Below are 16965 nucleotides of genomic sequence, written 5' to 3' on the forward strand. Positions count from 1 at the left end.
TTCATCCATTGCAAGCTAATGATTTTTTATCCTGATCACAATGGTAGTGGTAGATTTATCACATTTGTTGCTTCCATCTCCTGCAGTTTACTTATTCCATTGGTGCCTGCACAATGAGGAAAATTGTTTATAATATCTCGAGACTTGTTTTTAGGTTAACGATGTTAATATAATTATAGAACTGCTGTAATTGCTTTCTTATGAAGATTTTAGACTGAGAATTTTGGGGCTCCTTGTAATTTATGAATCATATGCACAATTATTTGAATTCTGTTGATTTTGTGTCTGTAATTGATATCGCTTGAGTAACTTGATGACTGTTGAGTACCAATTTTATTGCTGAAATTATCAAGAGTGATATTATTATGAGAGTAACCATATGAAATGTTCATTTTGCAGCAAGCTCATTGAACTTTGATATGACTCATGCCAGTCTTCAAGGGCTTTTTTCGTTCATGGAACTCACTATGCCTCAATGGTGGCAGGGTATGCTGTTGAGGATGTAAATTTCTACCGGATAGGAAATGAAAATGCTAGAGCAGAGGGATTCATGCTGCCAAAATTGCAACTTACACAGTATGCGAGCTTTTCTGCTGCGGTCTTATCAGGCTCTCTGTTTTACTGTACAGAATTAGTTTGAAAGTTAATACTCATAGTAATTTTTTTTTCCTGCAGCTTCTACTTGCTGATGGCACTAAGTTGGATCATGCAATTTCTCAAATGTCTAGTGGGGATGCTGAGAAATATACGATGCCAACGAATTTGGACTTAATTGTTCATCCTTCAGCGGATTATCCTTCGTTCCACAGGCCCAGACTTGTTTCTCTTTGTGATTTTAATTCACCAACTCGTCTCAACTGGCATTTCTTCGTTAGCTTCGATTGACAATCGAAAGTTACAACTTCCGACGAACCAGAGGACCTGTGGAGTTTCTCGATTAGTGGCATTGTGAATCTGAAAGTGTTGAACCATTTTCAATTTTTTTGTTTCTCACCAAATTCTTTTCAACTGGATTGTTTCTTCAATATGTTAGAAGGATTGAAATTTGTGGTCTATAATTTTCTTAAGTTGTTTTGGTATAATACTTGTAAGGGGAGCATTGGGATTCCGATCAAAACACTTGCATGGATTCTCCCAACGTATAATCACGATAAAAATTTTATAATCGCGATTGTTCAATTCTTGTATCATATTAATGATAAACCGTCCATTTATGTCATCTGACATTGGAGAGTGAGGAGTTTCAGTAAATGCACTGGCTTCATATACCACTAAATCCATTATTATATGGTAAATAGTGGAAGTTTCAGCTTTATAATACGGTTAAAGTTTAATTGATTTTATTTACTCTCTTGCCATTTTGTGTTGTTTGACAAGTTTGGATTACCACTACGTTGACTGTATTATAATACTCTTTTTTCACATTTATTTTATATGGAATGCGCTACAGGTTCCCATCTTCCCTCTTTTTCTCAGTTTTATCTTTTTATCAGTACCGCAACATTACATCTGTTCATCTTTTTTGCGTCTAGTTTCAATAGTTTGGCTTTGGTTGTCTAATGTAACAGAGATTAGGTGGTCCACAAGGGATGAATATGGAGTGGCAAGTTGCACCATCAAGTCCAAGTTCCTACATTGTGAAGAGGATTTTGCGCTTGGATATTCCAGTAGACAGCTTTCCAAATGTAAGCCACTCATATAACTTGACAGTGCGTTAAGAAACGTTGCTAAATTGCAATCTTAAATTCAAGGTAGTTGGTTTAAGGCTAACAAAAACATGTTACTGGGAGGTGTTTGCATGCGCAAGCGCGCACACACACACACAGAGTTATTATTTAATAAGGTTCTTAAAATAAGTACATGTTTCTCAAAGCATCTCAGAATTCTCAGCCGCACATGATTTAATGATCGACTGAGAAAAAAAGTTCTTATTTAAGGACCTTATCTCAGAATTCTCTTGTTTGTGGTACTGAAACTTGTATTTTGTAGTTCAATTTTGTTGGCCGGCTTCTGGGTCCTAGAGGCAATTCACTAAAGCGGGTGGAAGCTTCTACAGGTTGTCGTGTGTACATAAGAGGAAAATGTTCAATAAGAGATATTGACAAGGTAGAATTATTCCCTGTTTTGTCATTTATTAAGAAAAGAAATTTTCATTATTTCAAATCAAGTTCATTTTTTTCTCCTTCTTGTGTTCCATTTTATGCTATCTATTTTGTATATGTATTTTGACACGTGTTTCTTGCCTTGTTATTCTCAAGGAGGAATCGTTGAGGGGAAGACCGGGTTATGAGCATCTGAATGATCCACTGCACATTATAATTGAGGCTGAATTGCCTGCTAATATTGTTGATATGCGGTTGAGACAGGCAAAACAAATCATAGAAGAACTTCTCAAACCTATGGTATCGTTTTTGACTCGTCCCTTCGGCTTTCCAATACAAATACTTATTTTGCTTTTACGCTATCAGGTATCTTTTTTCTCAAATACGTATTGCAACAAATCATGAAACTGATTTCTCCTTCCCTCAATGGACAATACGTAGATGTTCTTCATTCATATAAAAGTGCTTCTTGGTCTTTAATTGCATTTTTTCACACAAACTGTGAGCTATAACTCTCGGTTTTTAATCACATTTTTTTCACAAAAATCATGGATATTAAATTGTCATTTTTCATTTCAGGATGAGTCACAAGACCACTACAAGAGGGAACAATTGAGAGAACTAGCTATGCTGAAATCCAATTTACGAGAAGAGAGCCCTCAACCATATGGTAGTGTCTCTCCTTTCACTTCAAGCGGGATGAAGCGTGCCAAAACTGGTCTGTAATGGTTCACTTAACTCTTCTATTGCTTCGTCCTCCCGAACGACTCTTGAGCTTGCTTGCCAACGTATGCTTCTCGGTGTAATTCAATTCTGTGTGCAAACTGTTAAGGGACGACGCGTTGTGGACCTGTTTGGTGAGCATCAATGCAGGGGTTTTCTTCCATGACATTAAGATATACGGATGAACCGAGATATTCTTTTGTTATAGCTTTCGTGTTTGTAGTCGATTGTGATTGTAGAAGTAGAACGATTATGTCATATAAGTTATTCTTTGTTGTGCTGACCATGTATTTGTTACTAATTCGACGTTGTCTAAACTCGAAAGTGGAATATGCATCGATTGTTTATTTTACTTTTAAGTGGGATGCCATAAGCTCGACTATGGGCTCCTTTAGATGGTGAATTCAATGCCAATTTAAGTCCGACTCATTAGCTTACCCCTAATTCTCACCCCAAATATTGTTGCTTGAAAGAAAGAAAAAAAAAAAAAAGATGACTTGGTTGTGTGAAAAACAAATGAGCTACTTATATATAACAGATTCACTGCCATGTGGTATTTCTGTTTAATAATGCAATGTCATGCCCAAGAAAACTTACACATTATATTGTATTATTAGACTGAAACGTTATAGTGATGGTGAACATGTTCCATATAAGTCGTTTTTGATACAGGGTTGGAGACTGGGCTAAAAGTGAATGGGCTTGAAAATGTTATCTCCCCAAATTTTGTTTTATGGGCCTAACAACGGGCTTTGATTGATACAATAAGAAATAGAGTTGCGTAAACCGTAAGGCAGCACATGAATTTCACATCAGAGAGGACGAGGGGTGCTTTTAGAAAGAATGAGAAAGTTTAAAGCAATTTAGCAAAGGGTAAGATTAACTGTGTATATAGAGTGCTACTCGTATCTTTTATCGGGGTTCAAAATTGTTGATTGATATTAACTGTGTATATGGGGTGTTATTCTCTAATGCACGCATGATTTCTTGTTTATGATTATTGGTGAAAAAGAGCTAAAGCATTACGTTGACATCGATGAGACATAAGGGTTAGTACGTACAGTGAAGACATCAAGAAACGGAGTTAGAACTTGAAAGCAATTTAGCAAAGGGTAAGATTCTCGAAAGCAATGAGGAAGGAAAGAACAAGTGAATGAGAAAGTTCTCATAAGTTAGAAGGCAAAAGTATTGCCCTACAAGAGAGAAAATTCAGAAACACGATAAGAATCTGGACAAGGAGGTACACCCAAGGCAAAGGAGGAGGAGGTACACTCAAGGCACCAACAAGGACGAATTCAATTCAAAACGTAAGATACTTGAAAGAACTATGGAAGGAAGAAACTAGACGTGTCTAAGGCAAAGGATCAACAAGGACGAATTAAATTCAAAATGTAAGATACTTGGAAGCACCACGGAAGGAAGGAACTAAACTAGTCTAAGCAAAGGATCGAATACATCCTCCAATTCTTGGATGCACCACCTTTTTCAAGTTATAAAAAGTTAAACCGACCGACATTTGTTGTCTACCATATCATCCTCCATTGCCCTTGTACTGTAATTTGTATCCGAGAGAGAAATTAAACACTGTGATTAGCTGAGTTGCAGGGAATTAAAGGAATGGCAGCCGAAGTTGTGCTTACTTTTGCTGCGGAGGGAATACTGAAGAAGGTGCTTTCACTTGCTGAGAAACAATTCAGTCTTGCATGGGGTTTCAAAGCTGAACTTCGAAAGCTTAGAGAGTCATTCACTACCATTGAACTTTTATTGAATGATGTTGCCCACAAACCACAAGGTAGTATATATTTTTGAATTCTCTTATAATCTCTCGCACACATGCTACAATGACAAGGTATTTTAACTTGTTTTCATTCTCTAACAGCTCCGGCAATAGAGGAATGGGTGAAGAAACTCAAAGGCGTAGCTGAAGATGCTGAGGATGTCTTGGATGAATTCAAGTACGAAGTTGATCGGCGTAAAGTCGAAATCCAAAACCATATGAAGAGAAAGGTTCTGAACTTCTTTTCACTCTCCAATCCACTTGCATTTCGTCTTCAAATGGCGCATAAAATTCAGAAGATCAATGCATCCTTGGTGGATCTCGAGAGGAAAGCATCTCCTCTTGGACTAGTTTCCAGGAATACAGATGCAACCTCTCAGGGGATTAGATGGGATAGACAAACCAACGCATTCTTTGGCAAAGATGAAATACCCGTTGGAAGGAAAGCTGATGTGTCAAAAATAGTCACAACCTTGACCGACTCCAAATACAATCAAGAAAATCTTGCGGTCATGGCGATTGTGGGTATGGGAGGCCTCGGAAAAACAACATTGGCCAAGTCAGTTTACAATGAGGATTCGATACACAAGTTTTTGAAAAAAAATTTGGATTTGTGTATCCGACGCTTTTGACGTCAATGTCATCCTACATCAAATGTCAGAACAGCTTAATCGGGTAAAAGCCCATTCTAAAGATAATCAGCATACTCTGCTTTTGTCCCTTGATGAAGAGTTGAAAGAAAAAAAATACTTACTCGTACTTGATGACGTTTGGAACAAAGATTCCAAACTATGGGAGAGTTTCATGGAATGTTTGTCAAAGCTTAGTTCTGCTAAAGGCTCCAAAATTATTGTCACCACTCGCGAAGATGAAGTCGCATCAATCTCAGAAAAGCTACTTCCGCGACATAAATTGGGAAAACTTTCTGTGGATGAATGTTGGTCCATCATGAAAAATAGAGCTTTCACCAATAACAGTGATCCTAAGTTTGATACAATTGGAAGGGAGATTGCTGAAAATTGCGGTGGTGTTCCATTGGTGGCAAAGGTATGTACTATTATATATAACGTGAGATTTGCACCTATTTTATATTATTTGATAATGGTTGAATTGAATTTGAATTTTTAAAGTACAATTGCGTAGAAAAACCTTTTAGATGGTGTGAAAATTTCACTAAAATTATTAATTGACATATCACATACACATCACTTATACATTATATAGTAGACAAAATGTGGTGTCTCTAACCTTTTTTTTTGTTTTTTTTACAAAATGTGCTATTACAGCTGACATCCACTTTAAATGACAATCATTTTCTCATATTTTCATATTTTGGAATAAGTCAATACGGATTTAGACACTGCAACGAAGTGTCTATTTTCTGATTCTGGTTTTATTGGATTCAGGCACTGCGTTACAGTGTTAGTTTTCTGGTTTTGTTTTGTTTTGTTTTTTTTTTTTTATCACTCACACGCCTCTTATTTTTCACACCTCACGCAACTCCTAATTTTTACATTTGGATTTAGACACTACGTTCGTTTCCTGCTCTGTTTTTTATATTATTTTTACATTTAGATTCAGACACTACAATGCAATGTTCGTTTCCTAGTTCTGTTTTTTACATTTTTATTCAGACACTGTATTGCAGTGTTTGTTTCCTGATTTTTTTTTTCTTCTTCTTTTCTTTTTACGTTGTGATTTAGACACTATGTTGCAGTGTCTGTTTTCTGGTTGTTTTTTTTTCATTTCCTATGCTTCGCACTTGTGCAACCTTTTATATTTAAATTCAAACACACGATGTGTCTGTTTCTTGATTTTGAATTGCAAACTGCAAAACTCTTTGCAAACGCACCTTTAATTCAAGAGGATTTTTGATGGACACTACCCTTAAGACAATCTCCATGTCCAAAGCCTTTGAAGATTTGCTGGATATCTATTACATCTCTTTCTTTTTCTTTTTTTTTTTTTTTTTTTTTGCTTGCGTTTTGTTTTTGCTGCCGATTATTGCACTTTTTTTGGAATTTCATTTTTTTCTCTCGCCATTGTGATTGTGTTTGGTAATAGGGAAGTTTCAGAGCACTGGGATTAATCGAACTATTTGTTCAGGTTTGATGGAAGAGAGAGAAAGATAGAGAGGCATGGGTAGGAGAGATAAACATGAGAGAGTGAAGAGAAAGAAGGGGAGATAGAGACATGATAGAAAATGAAGTAAATAAGAAGAGTGAAAGAGATAAGGAATGGAATAAAGTGAAGAGAGAAGGGTATAATAGTCATTTTATAACTAGTTTAAACTTATGTGGCATGCTCTATTGACCTATGCATAATTATTATAACTTTTTCATTAATTATGTTCAAAAATAAAATTATCCATTGATATATGGCTAATTAGTAAAGTTTTTATTGACCATTGGCCAAATATCCTATAAAATTAATTCATTATCCCAACAAATCAAGAATAAAACGTGTTTTTAAGTTTTAACTACTTAATGGGTACTTTGGGAAATTCATCAAACACCAAAAATAATGGAAGCTAATATATGATTTTGCACATGGTTTAGATTTTGTCCTTTTAGGCAAGGGGATTCATAATGAAGGAAGCCAAAACTTCCAAATTGTATACAAGTCCCGATTTTCTACGTTGTTTTAGGACACCTTTGAAACTCACTAATCCAATTAGCATGTTTTGGGAGGCATTTTGCACACCAAAAAAAGTATTGAAGAATGGTTGTCGTTTAAAAAACAGTATAATATGGAACCGTTCATTTTCATGGTTGTCGTTCAAATTCATTTGTTTGGTAGTAAACAAACAGGTCTAAGCCCCTTGAATTTTGGTTATATTATTTGCAAAATGAAGAATTGTGTTCGAATTTGAAGATTCAATTTACATTGGTCTTCCAAGAGGGATAAAAACTTTAGAAAAAGGAACAAGTCTAGTAAAAATCAGTTAAATTAGTTGAAGCGGTTTAAAGCATTTGCATTGTTATTGGATGAATTATTTTGTTATGACTTAAATTGGTATTTTGTTAGGGCATCTCCAATCTAATAGTTTAAAGTTTAAAGTCAATTTTAGATCTAAACTACTCCCAGTTTTTCTTGAAATTAAATGAAATTATTCCTTGTTTTTCTTTTTCTTTTCCATCAACTTCAGTTGAACTACTGTACCCCGTAGATAATTATGTGATAGAAACTCTCTAATCCAATTAACAGGTTTTGGGAGGCATGTTGCGCACTAAAAAAAGCATTGAAGAATGGTCGTTGTTTAAAAACAGTAGAATATGGAACAACTTACCAAAAGGAGAAGATGAAATTATGCCAGTCCTGAGGTTGAGTTTTAACAATTTAGAATCACCATCATTGAAGCAATGTTTTGCATATTGCTCAATGTTCGAGAAAGACTTTGAAATTCAAAGAGACAACTTGATTCAACTTTGGATGGCTCAAGGACTACTCCGAGCTTCGCATGACGAAAGTAAAGATATGGAGGACACAGGCAATGAGTATTTTGATATTCTATTGCAGAGCTCCTTGTTTCAAGATGCTACGATGGGTGACAATGGCATTGTTACCAAATGCAAGATGCATGATCTTGTGCACGATTTGGCAAAACTTGTGTCCAAATCTGAAAGCTTGATGGGAGACTTATGTAGCAGAGATAATACACTTGAGTTTCGACATGTTGCTCAGGTTTCTACTTCTACACTGGAAAAGATCGCAGCAAGAAGTGCTAAGAAATTACGGTCACTGTTTTCGGACAACGGTGAAGTTCCTGCTAACATTCTTCCACGGTTCAAAGCTTTACGCGTCTTGAATTTATGGAATGCTAATATTGAAGAACTTCCAGTTTCAGTTGGTAAGCTGAAACACTTAAGGTATCTTGACATTTCTGAAACAAGATTCAAAGCACTCCCCAAATCTGTAGGCAAGCTCTATAACCTTCAGACATTAAGAGCAATGAATTGTGCCCTTGAAGAGTTTCCGAAAGAACTGCAAAACTTGATCAACCTGAGACATATTTATTTTGATGAGGATATCAAATTCCCACAAGGGATAGGACGGTTGACTTGCCTTCGAACATTACCTTACTTTCCAGTGGGTAATGAGATTGGTCGTCGAATTGAAGAGTTGGCTGGCTTGAAACAATTGAAGGGTGAATTAATTGTTTGTAATTTGGAGCACGTAAAGAATGGAGAAGAAGCAAAGAAAGCTAAGTTAGAGGATAAGACGAAAGTACGCCATTTGAGCTTCAATTGGACTGAAGATAGGTCAACAACTGACAACAACGAGGAGGAAGGTGTCCTAGAAGGCCTTCGACCACATCTTGGGTTGGAGAGCTTAACTATTATAAACTTCATGGGCGATAAGTTTCCAACGTGGATGATGATGATGAGTGGGTTGAAGAAGATTGAGTTACTTGGATGCGACAAATGTGAAGTAGTCCCACCGCTCGGTCATCTACCCAATCTTACGGAGCTTAATATTAGAGGAATGGCTAGCTTGAAATGTGTTGGAGCTGAGTTCTATGGTTATGATCTTGTAGCCACGACAAGTAAGGAGATGATTACTTTATTTCCAAAGTTAAAAGTATTACATATTTCTGAGTGTGATGATCTAAATGAATGGAAGCAAGTACCAACAACGTCAGGAAAAAAGGTTGTGGTTTTTCCTTGTCTCGAGATGTTGACCGTAGAAAATTGTTCTAAATTGAACAATGCTCCGAGTGATTTTCGACTTCCCCAAAAGTTGGAGATGTCTTCTTGTGAAGGATTGTCGCGCCTACCGAGTGGGTTAAAGAGATGCACCTCTCTCCAGAAATTGAGTATAGAGAATTGCGATGGATTATCAGGCCCATTAAGTTTAGGGGCCTCTCTCTTGGAAGTGAGTATAGGGAATTACAATGGAATATCAGTCCCATTGAGTGCAGGGGCCTGTCTCGTGGAATTGACAATACGGAATTGCAATAATCTGACATCAATTGAAATTAAAGGCAGCGGGTCCCTCACCGACTCTCTTCAGAAATTGACAATCAGGGATTGCAGTGAATTATCAAGCATACCTGCTCTTCCACAACAATGTCCCTCTCTTCAGGAATTGGAGATATATAATTGCCCAAAGCTATCATCGTTTGGTGTCAAAAGTAGCAGAGTTGAGAAGGAGGAGGAGTGCATTAGCCTACAATCTACTTCAGACTTGCGCACCATGACCTCCCTTCGACTTCTGAGTATTGAATATTGTGAAAGATTAGAAAGTTGGGTGAGCAGCCTACAATTCCCACTCTCTCTTGAGACGCTGGAAATACATGTTATGCCTAATTTACACATTCTTCCAAGTTTAGACAACCTCAGTTCTCTCCGTACTTTGTCGATTGTAAATTGGCGAAACCTAAAATATCTGCCAACGGGGCTACAGTGGCCCACTGGCTTGGAGATTTTGTTTGTCGGTGGGTTCTGGGAGGAGCTCGATTCCTTCCCTGATTTTGAAGTTGGATCATTAATGCATCTTACAAGGTTAAGGTTGTATGGTTGGCCTAAGCTCAAGTCTCTGCCTCAACAAATTCAACACCTCACTTCTCTAACATCTTTGTGGATATGTTCATTTGAGGGAGTGGAGACTTTGCCAGAATGGTTGGGTAGCCTTACATCCCTTAAATGGCTGGAGATTAGAGATTGCAAGAATCTGAAGAATTTACCAAGTGTCCAAGCTATGCAACGCCTCACCAAATTAGAAAACTTGTGGATTTTTGGATGTCATCCCCTTTTAGAGGAAAGATGCAGGAGGGACAGAGGCACAGATTGGCCTAAGATTTCTCACATTCCACAAATCATAAGTAAGTTTTTTAAATTATTGAAATCAAATATCCTAAGAGTTGTATATATTATATTTAATCTCTTTTGTTCTTTTATTCCGTGTCTCCAATAGTACTACACTCAAATTTAAACTAGTATAACATAATTTGTTTATCCTTCTCCCTCTTCTTTTAAATGATCAGTATTGTGAGACAAGAGTTGGATTGAAGCTATGCAACGCCTTGCGATACTACAACAAATGTGTATTGGGAAAACCAAATTTCATGGTGTGCAAGGCCACACTTCTCCGAGATTACTTGTATTCCAATTTTATGTACAAACGACTCCAAATGGCTCAAACTCGCGCATTGAAATTAAGTCGTGTAAGATTTTCAAAGCCACACCTCCTCTTCTCTTCCACTTCTAATTCATCAACACCTTCTACTGTTGACTTGTGATTTACTATATATGTTGTGTGTTTCCCAGTGCCATCTATATTTCTTTTGGTATGCTGTGGCGTTTTTCATGATGCTCGATAGCTGTAAACTGACTCCAGGTACTGATGCACACGATATTAATTCTCTCGCTCTACCTTCATTTCTCAATAATATACCTCTTTTTATAGGCCTTGGGCATTCTCCTTTACATGTTATCTTTCTTAATTCCGGCAACATCAATCAGTATTTTAACTTTCTTTAGTTCACCTGTGTGAGTACTGAACCACTAGCTTGATCACCCATCACGATATTGAATCTTGTTTAATCACACACTGCCAGCACCCAACTAGTGTTAGATGAGTAATGCCAATAATTGTCATCGTGTAAAACCATGTTCATATAATATTTAGAACTACTGCAATTACCTTCTGTTTGTTATTGTTATCCTTATGAAGATTTTGGACTGATATTTTTATGGTTACTTGTGATTTATGAACAGATTTTCGAATCGTATAAACAGTGATTTGAATTTGGTTGATTTATTTATCTCTATTTCATATCCCTTGACTAACTTGATGAAATGTCAAATACCCCATTATTGCAAAAATTAGGTAAAAGAATCTTCAATTACTCAATAATTTTCAAGCCTGCAATTCCCACTCTCTCTTGAGACGCTGACAATAAGAGACATCACGAATTTAGAGAGTCTTCCAAGTTTAGACAGCCTCCATTCCCTCTGTTATTTGGAAATCGGTGGGTTCTGGGAGGAGCTCAAGTCTCTGCCTCAACAAATTCAACACCTCACTTCTCCTTTTTAAATCATACAGCAGTTGAATCGATGGTAGGCTGTACCTTACCAAATTTCATGTGCGCAAGGCCACAGTTCTCCAAGATTATTTCTATTCCAGTTGTATGTACAAACGACTCCACAGGGCTCCAACTTCTGCATTGAAATTAATCCATGTAAGCTTTTCAAATCCGTACCTCCTCTTCTCTTCTAAATGCTTAGTAGTGTTGACTTCTGACTTACTATATATATTATGTGTTTCCCAGTGGCATCTATATTTCTTTTGGCATGCTGTGGTGTTTTTCAGGATGCTTCATTGGTGCAAACTGAGTCCAATTACTGATGCACAAAATATTAATTTTCTTGATCTACCCTCCTTTCTCAATGATATACCTTTAAGTTACAGTCCTTATCAAGCTAGCAAGCCTCTTCTAGTGGTACCATGTGGGCATTCTCTTTTAGATGTTATCTTTCTTAGTTTCGGCAACATAAGCTCGGTATATGTTTATGTTATTTAGTTCATCTGTATGAGTGCTGAACCGCAAGCTTGAATATCCATCATAGGATTGAATCTTGTTTAATCACACAGTGCCAGCGCCCAAGTAGTGTTAGATGAGTAATGCCAAGATTTGTAGTCATGTAAAACCATGTTCATATAATATATAGATTGTTTGTTGTTATCCTTATGTAGATTTTGGGCTGATATAATTTATGGTTACTTGTGATTTATGAACAATGATTTGAATACCTGCATTTTTGCAGAAATTAGGTAAAAGAATCTTCAGTTGCTGTGCTATATGATATTTCCAAGCATTGTACTATCAGTTGAAAAGTTTAAATCTGCTAGAAGGTCTGCAATAATGCAAGAAATTGTAAAAAAAAAAAAAAAAAAAAAAAGGCCATTGGCAGGTTCTGGGAGGAGCTCAATTTCTATCCTGATGTTCAAGTTCGATCACTGGAACTTGAATCGTTACATTTGAACAGGTGGCCATCGCTCAAGTCTCTGCCTCACCAAATTCAACACTTCACTTCTTTAACTGCTTTATGTATCGACTATTTGAGGGAGTGAAGGCTTTACCAAAGTGGTTGGGTCGAAGCCATGCGACACCTCGCCAATTTACTTCGCACTGAACTAAGCAACGTAAGTTTTTCAGACTCCCACCCCCTTTTCTCTTCTAGTAATTAAGTTAACTTAATATACATATGCTGTGCTTTCCAATGGCATATATAATTCTGTTGGCATACTATGGTGTTTTTTCAGGACGCTCTTACTCGAATGTGCAGTAGGTGCAAGCAGAGTCTAGGTACGGATGCACAAGATATGTTTTCCCAGCGATGTGGTGTTTGTTGTTTTACTTGGAGATATTAGTTCATACTTTCATCCATTGCAAGCTAATGATTTTTTATCCTGATCACAATGGTAGTGGTAGATTTATCACATTTGTTGCTTCCATCTCCTGCAGTTTACTTATTCCATTGGTGCCTGCACAATGAGGAAAATTGTTTATAATATCTCGAGACTTGTTTTTAGGTTAACGATGTTAATATAATTATAGAACTGCTGTAATTGCTTTCTTATGAAGATTTTAGACTGAGAATTTTGGGGCTACTTGTAATTTATGAATCATATGCACAATGATTTGAATTCTGTTGATTTTGTGTCTGTAATTGATATCGCTTGAGTAACTTGATGACTGTTGAGTACCAATTTTATTGCTGAAATTATCAAGAGTGATATTATTATGAGAGTAGCCATATGAAATGTTCATTTTGCAATTTTGTTGCTAAAATTGCAACTTACACAGTATGCGAGCTTTTCTGCTGCGGTCTTATCAGGCTCTCTGTTTTACTGTACAGAATTAGTTTGAAAGTTAATACTCATAGTAATTTTTTTTTCCTGCAGCTTCTACTTGCTGATGGCACTAAGTTGGATCATGCAATTTCTCAAATGTCTAGTGGGGATGCTGAGAAATATACGATGCCAACGAATTTGGACTTAATTGTTCATCCTTCAGCGGATTATCCTTCGTTCCACAGGCCCAGACTTGTTTCTCTTTGTGATTTTAATTCACCAACTCGTCTCAACTGGCATTTCTTCGTTAGCTTCGATTGACAATCGAAAGTTACAACTTCCGACGAACCAGAGGACCTGTGGAGTTTCTCGATTAGTGGCATTGTGAATCTGAAAGTGTTGAACCATTTTCAATTTTTTTGTTTCTCACCAAATTCTTTTCAACTGGATTGTTTCTTCAATATGTTAGAAGGATTGAAATTTGTGGTCTATAATTTTCTTAAGTTGTTTTGGTATAATACTTGTAAGGGGAGCATTGGGATTCCGATCAAAACACTTGCATGGATTCTCCCAACGTATAATCACGATAAAAATTTTATAATCGCGATTGTTCAATTCTTGTATCATATTAATGATAAACCGTCCATTTATGTCATCTGACATTGGAGAGTGAGGAGTTTCAGTAAATGCACTGGCTTCATATACCACTAAATCCATTATTATATGGTAAATAGTGGAAGTTTCAGCTTTATAATACGGTTAAAGTTTAATTGATTTTATTTACTCTCTTGCCATTTTGTGTTGTTTGACAAGTTTGGATTACCACTACGTTGACTGTATTATAATACTCTTTTTTCACATTTATTTTATATGGAATGCGCTACAGGTTCCCATCTTCCCTCTTTTTCTCAGTTTTATCTTTTTATCAGTACCGCAACATTACATCTGTTCATCTTTTTTGCGTCTAGTTTCAATAGTTTGGCTTTGGTTGTCTAATGTAACAGAGATTAGGTGGTCCACAAGGGATGAATATGGAGTGGCAAGTTGCACCATCAAGTCCAAGTTCCTACATTGTGAAGAGGATTTTGCGCTTGGATATTCCAGTAGACAGCTTTCCAAATGTAAGCCACTCATATAACTTGACAGTGCGTTAAGAAACGTTGCTAAATTGCAATCTTAAATTCAAGGTAGTTGGTTTAAGGCTAACAAAAACATGTTACTGGGAGGTGTTTGCATGCGCAAGCGCACACACACACACAGAGTTATTATTTAATAAGGTTCTTAAAATAAGTACATGTTTCTCAAAGCATCTCAGAATTCTCAGCCGCACATGATTTAATGATCGACTGAGAAAAAAAGTTCTTATTTAAGGACCTTATCTCAGAATTCTCTTGTTTGTGGTACTGAAACTTGTATTTTGTAGTTCAATTTTGTTGGCCGGCTTCTGGGTCCTAGAGGCAATTCACTAAAGCGGTTGGAAGCTTCTACAGGTTGTCGTGTGTACATAAGAGGAAAATGTTCAATAAGAGATATTGACAAGGTAGAATTATTCCCTGTTTTGTCATTTATTAAGAAAAGAAATTTTCATTATTTCAAATCAAGTTCATTTTTTTCTTCTTCTTGTGTTCCATTTTATGCTATCTATTTTGTATATGTATTTTGACACGTGTTTCTTGCCTTGTTATTCTCAAGGAGGAATCGTTGAGGGGAAGACCGGGTTATGAGCATCTGAATGATCCACTGCACATTATAATTGAGGCTGAATTGCCTGCTAATATTGTTGATATGCGGTTGAGACAGGCAAAACAAATCATAGAAGAACTTCTCAAACCTATGGTATCGTTTTTGACTCGTCCCTTCGGCTTTCCAATACAAATACTTATTTTGCTTTTACGCTATCAAGTATCTTTTTTCTCAAATACGTATTGCAACAAATCATGAAACTGATTTCTCCTTCCCTCAATGGACAATACGTAGATGTTCTTCATTCATATAAAAGTGCTTCTTGGTCTTTAATCGCATTTTTTCACACAAACTGTGAGCTATAACTCTCGGTTTTTAATCACATTTTTTCACAAAAATCATGGATATTAAATTGTCATTTTTCATTTCAGGATGAGTCACAAGACCACTACAAGACGGAACAATTGAGAGAACTAGCTATGCTGAAATCCAATTTACGAGAAGAGAGCCCTCAACCATATGGTAGTGTCTCTCCTTTCACTTCAAGCGGGATGAAGCGTGCCAAAACTGGTCTGTAATGGTTCACTTAACTCTTCTATTGCTTCGTCCTCCCGAACGACTCTTGAGCTTGCTTGCCAACGTATGCTTCTCGGTGTAATTCAATTCTGTGTGCAAACTGTTAAGGGACGACGCGTTGTGGACCTGTTTGGTGAGCATCAATGCAGGGGTTTTCTTCCATGACATTAAGATATACCGATGAACCGAGATATTCTTTTGTTATAGCTTTCGTGTTTGTAGTCGATTGTGATTGTAGAAGTAGAACAATTATGTCATATAAGTTATTCTTTGTTGTGCTGACCATGTATTTGTTACTAATTCGACGTTGTCTAAACTCGAAAGTGGAATATGCATCGATTGTTTATTTTACTTTTAAGTGGGATGCCATAAGCTCGACTATGGGCTCCTTTAGATGGTGAATTCAATGCCAATTTAAGTCCGACTCATTAGCTTACCCCTAATTCTCACCCCAAATATTGTTGCTTGAAAGAAAGAAAAAAAAAAAAAAAAAAAAGATGACTTGGTTGTGTGAAAAACAAATGAGCTACTTATATATAACAGATTCACTGCCATGTGGTATTTCTGTTTAATAATGCAATGTCATGCCCAAGAAAACTTACACATTATATTGTATTATTAGACTGAAACGTTATAGTGATGGTGAACATGTTCCATATAAGTCGTTTTTGATACAGGGTTGGAGACTGGGCTAAAAGTGAATGGGCTTGAAAATGTTATCTCCCCAAATTTTGTTTTATGGGCCTAACAAAGGGCTTTGATTGATACAATAAGAAATAGAGTTGCGTAAACCGTAAGGCAGCACATGAATTTCACATCAGAGAGGACGAGGGGTGCTTTTAGAAAGAATGAGAAAGTTTAAAGCAATTTAGCAAAGGGTAAGATTAACTGTGTATATAGAGTGCTACTCGTATCTTTTATCGGGGTTCAAAATTGTTGATTGATATTAACTGTGTATATGGGGTGTTATTCTCTAATGCACGCATGATTTCTTGTTTATGATTATTGGTGAAAAAGAGCTAAAGCATTACGTCGACATCGATGAGACGTAAGGGTTAGTACGTACAGTGAAGACATCAAGAAACGGAGTTAGAACTTGAAAGCAATTTAGCAAAGGGTAAGATTCTCGAAAGCAATGAGGAAGGAAAGAACAAGTGAATGAGAAAGTTCTCATAAGTTAGAAGGCAAAAGTATTGCCCTACAAGAGAGAAAATTCAGAAACACGATAAGAATCTAGACAAGGAGGTACACCCAAGGCAAAGGAGGAGGAGGTACACTCAAGGCACCAACAAGGACGAATTCAAT

General features: G+C 36.7%; 3 protein-coding genes across 4 annotated transcripts; all 3 read left to right on the forward strand.

Annotated features, from left to right (window-relative positions):
* Positions 1–1271: 1271 nt before the first annotated feature.
* On the forward strand, positions 1272–3184 carry LOC125468622 (KH domain-containing protein At3g08620-like). Its single transcript, XM_048564698.1, has 5 exons — positions 1272–1290; positions 1569–1685; positions 1990–2106; positions 2259–2402; positions 2682–3184. Exons 1-5 carry the CDS (start codon positions 1288–1290, stop codon positions 2826–2828), a joined length of 528 nt encoding a protein of 175 aa, XP_048420655.1. The 5' UTR covers positions 1272–1287; the 3' UTR covers positions 2829–3184.
* A 1258-nt stretch (positions 3185–4442) lies between these two features.
* LOC103963354 (putative disease resistance protein RGA3) lies at positions 4443–13722 on the forward strand. Its single transcript, XM_048564317.1, has 6 exons — positions 4443–4617; positions 4705–5161; positions 5208–5649; positions 7810–10106; positions 13415–13460; positions 13513–13722. Exons 1-6 carry the CDS (start codon positions 4443–4445, stop codon positions 13720–13722), a joined length of 3627 nt encoding a protein of 1208 aa, XP_048420274.1.
* Positions 13723–14074: 352 nt separating this feature from the next.
* On the forward strand, positions 14075–16011 carry LOC125468623 (KH domain-containing protein SPIN1-like). Of its 2 annotated transcripts, XM_048564699.1 has the most exons (5): positions 14075–14127; positions 14406–14522; positions 14825–14941; positions 15094–15237; positions 15516–16011. In XM_048564699.1, exons 1-5 carry the CDS (start codon positions 14125–14127, stop codon positions 15660–15662), a joined length of 528 nt encoding a protein of 175 aa, XP_048420656.1. In that variant the 5' UTR covers positions 14075–14124; the 3' UTR covers positions 15663–16011. The 2 variants fall into 2 exon arrangements, with proteins under 2 accessions (XP_048420656.1, XP_048420657.1); XM_048564700.1 differs by lacking the exon at positions 14075–14127 and having other exon boundaries at positions 14200–14522.
* The last annotated feature ends 954 nt before the right edge of the window (positions 16012–16965 follow it).

Source organism: the organism of the source record quoted next, unplaced genomic scaffold (assembly GCF_019419815.1).
Source record: "Pyrus x bretschneideri cultivar Hongxiangsu unplaced genomic scaffold, Pyrus_bretschneideri_v1 Contig39, whole genome shotgun sequence".
In the NCBI taxonomy this organism is placed as follows: domain Eukaryota; kingdom Viridiplantae; phylum Streptophyta; class Magnoliopsida; order Rosales; family Rosaceae; genus Pyrus; species Pyrus x bretschneideri.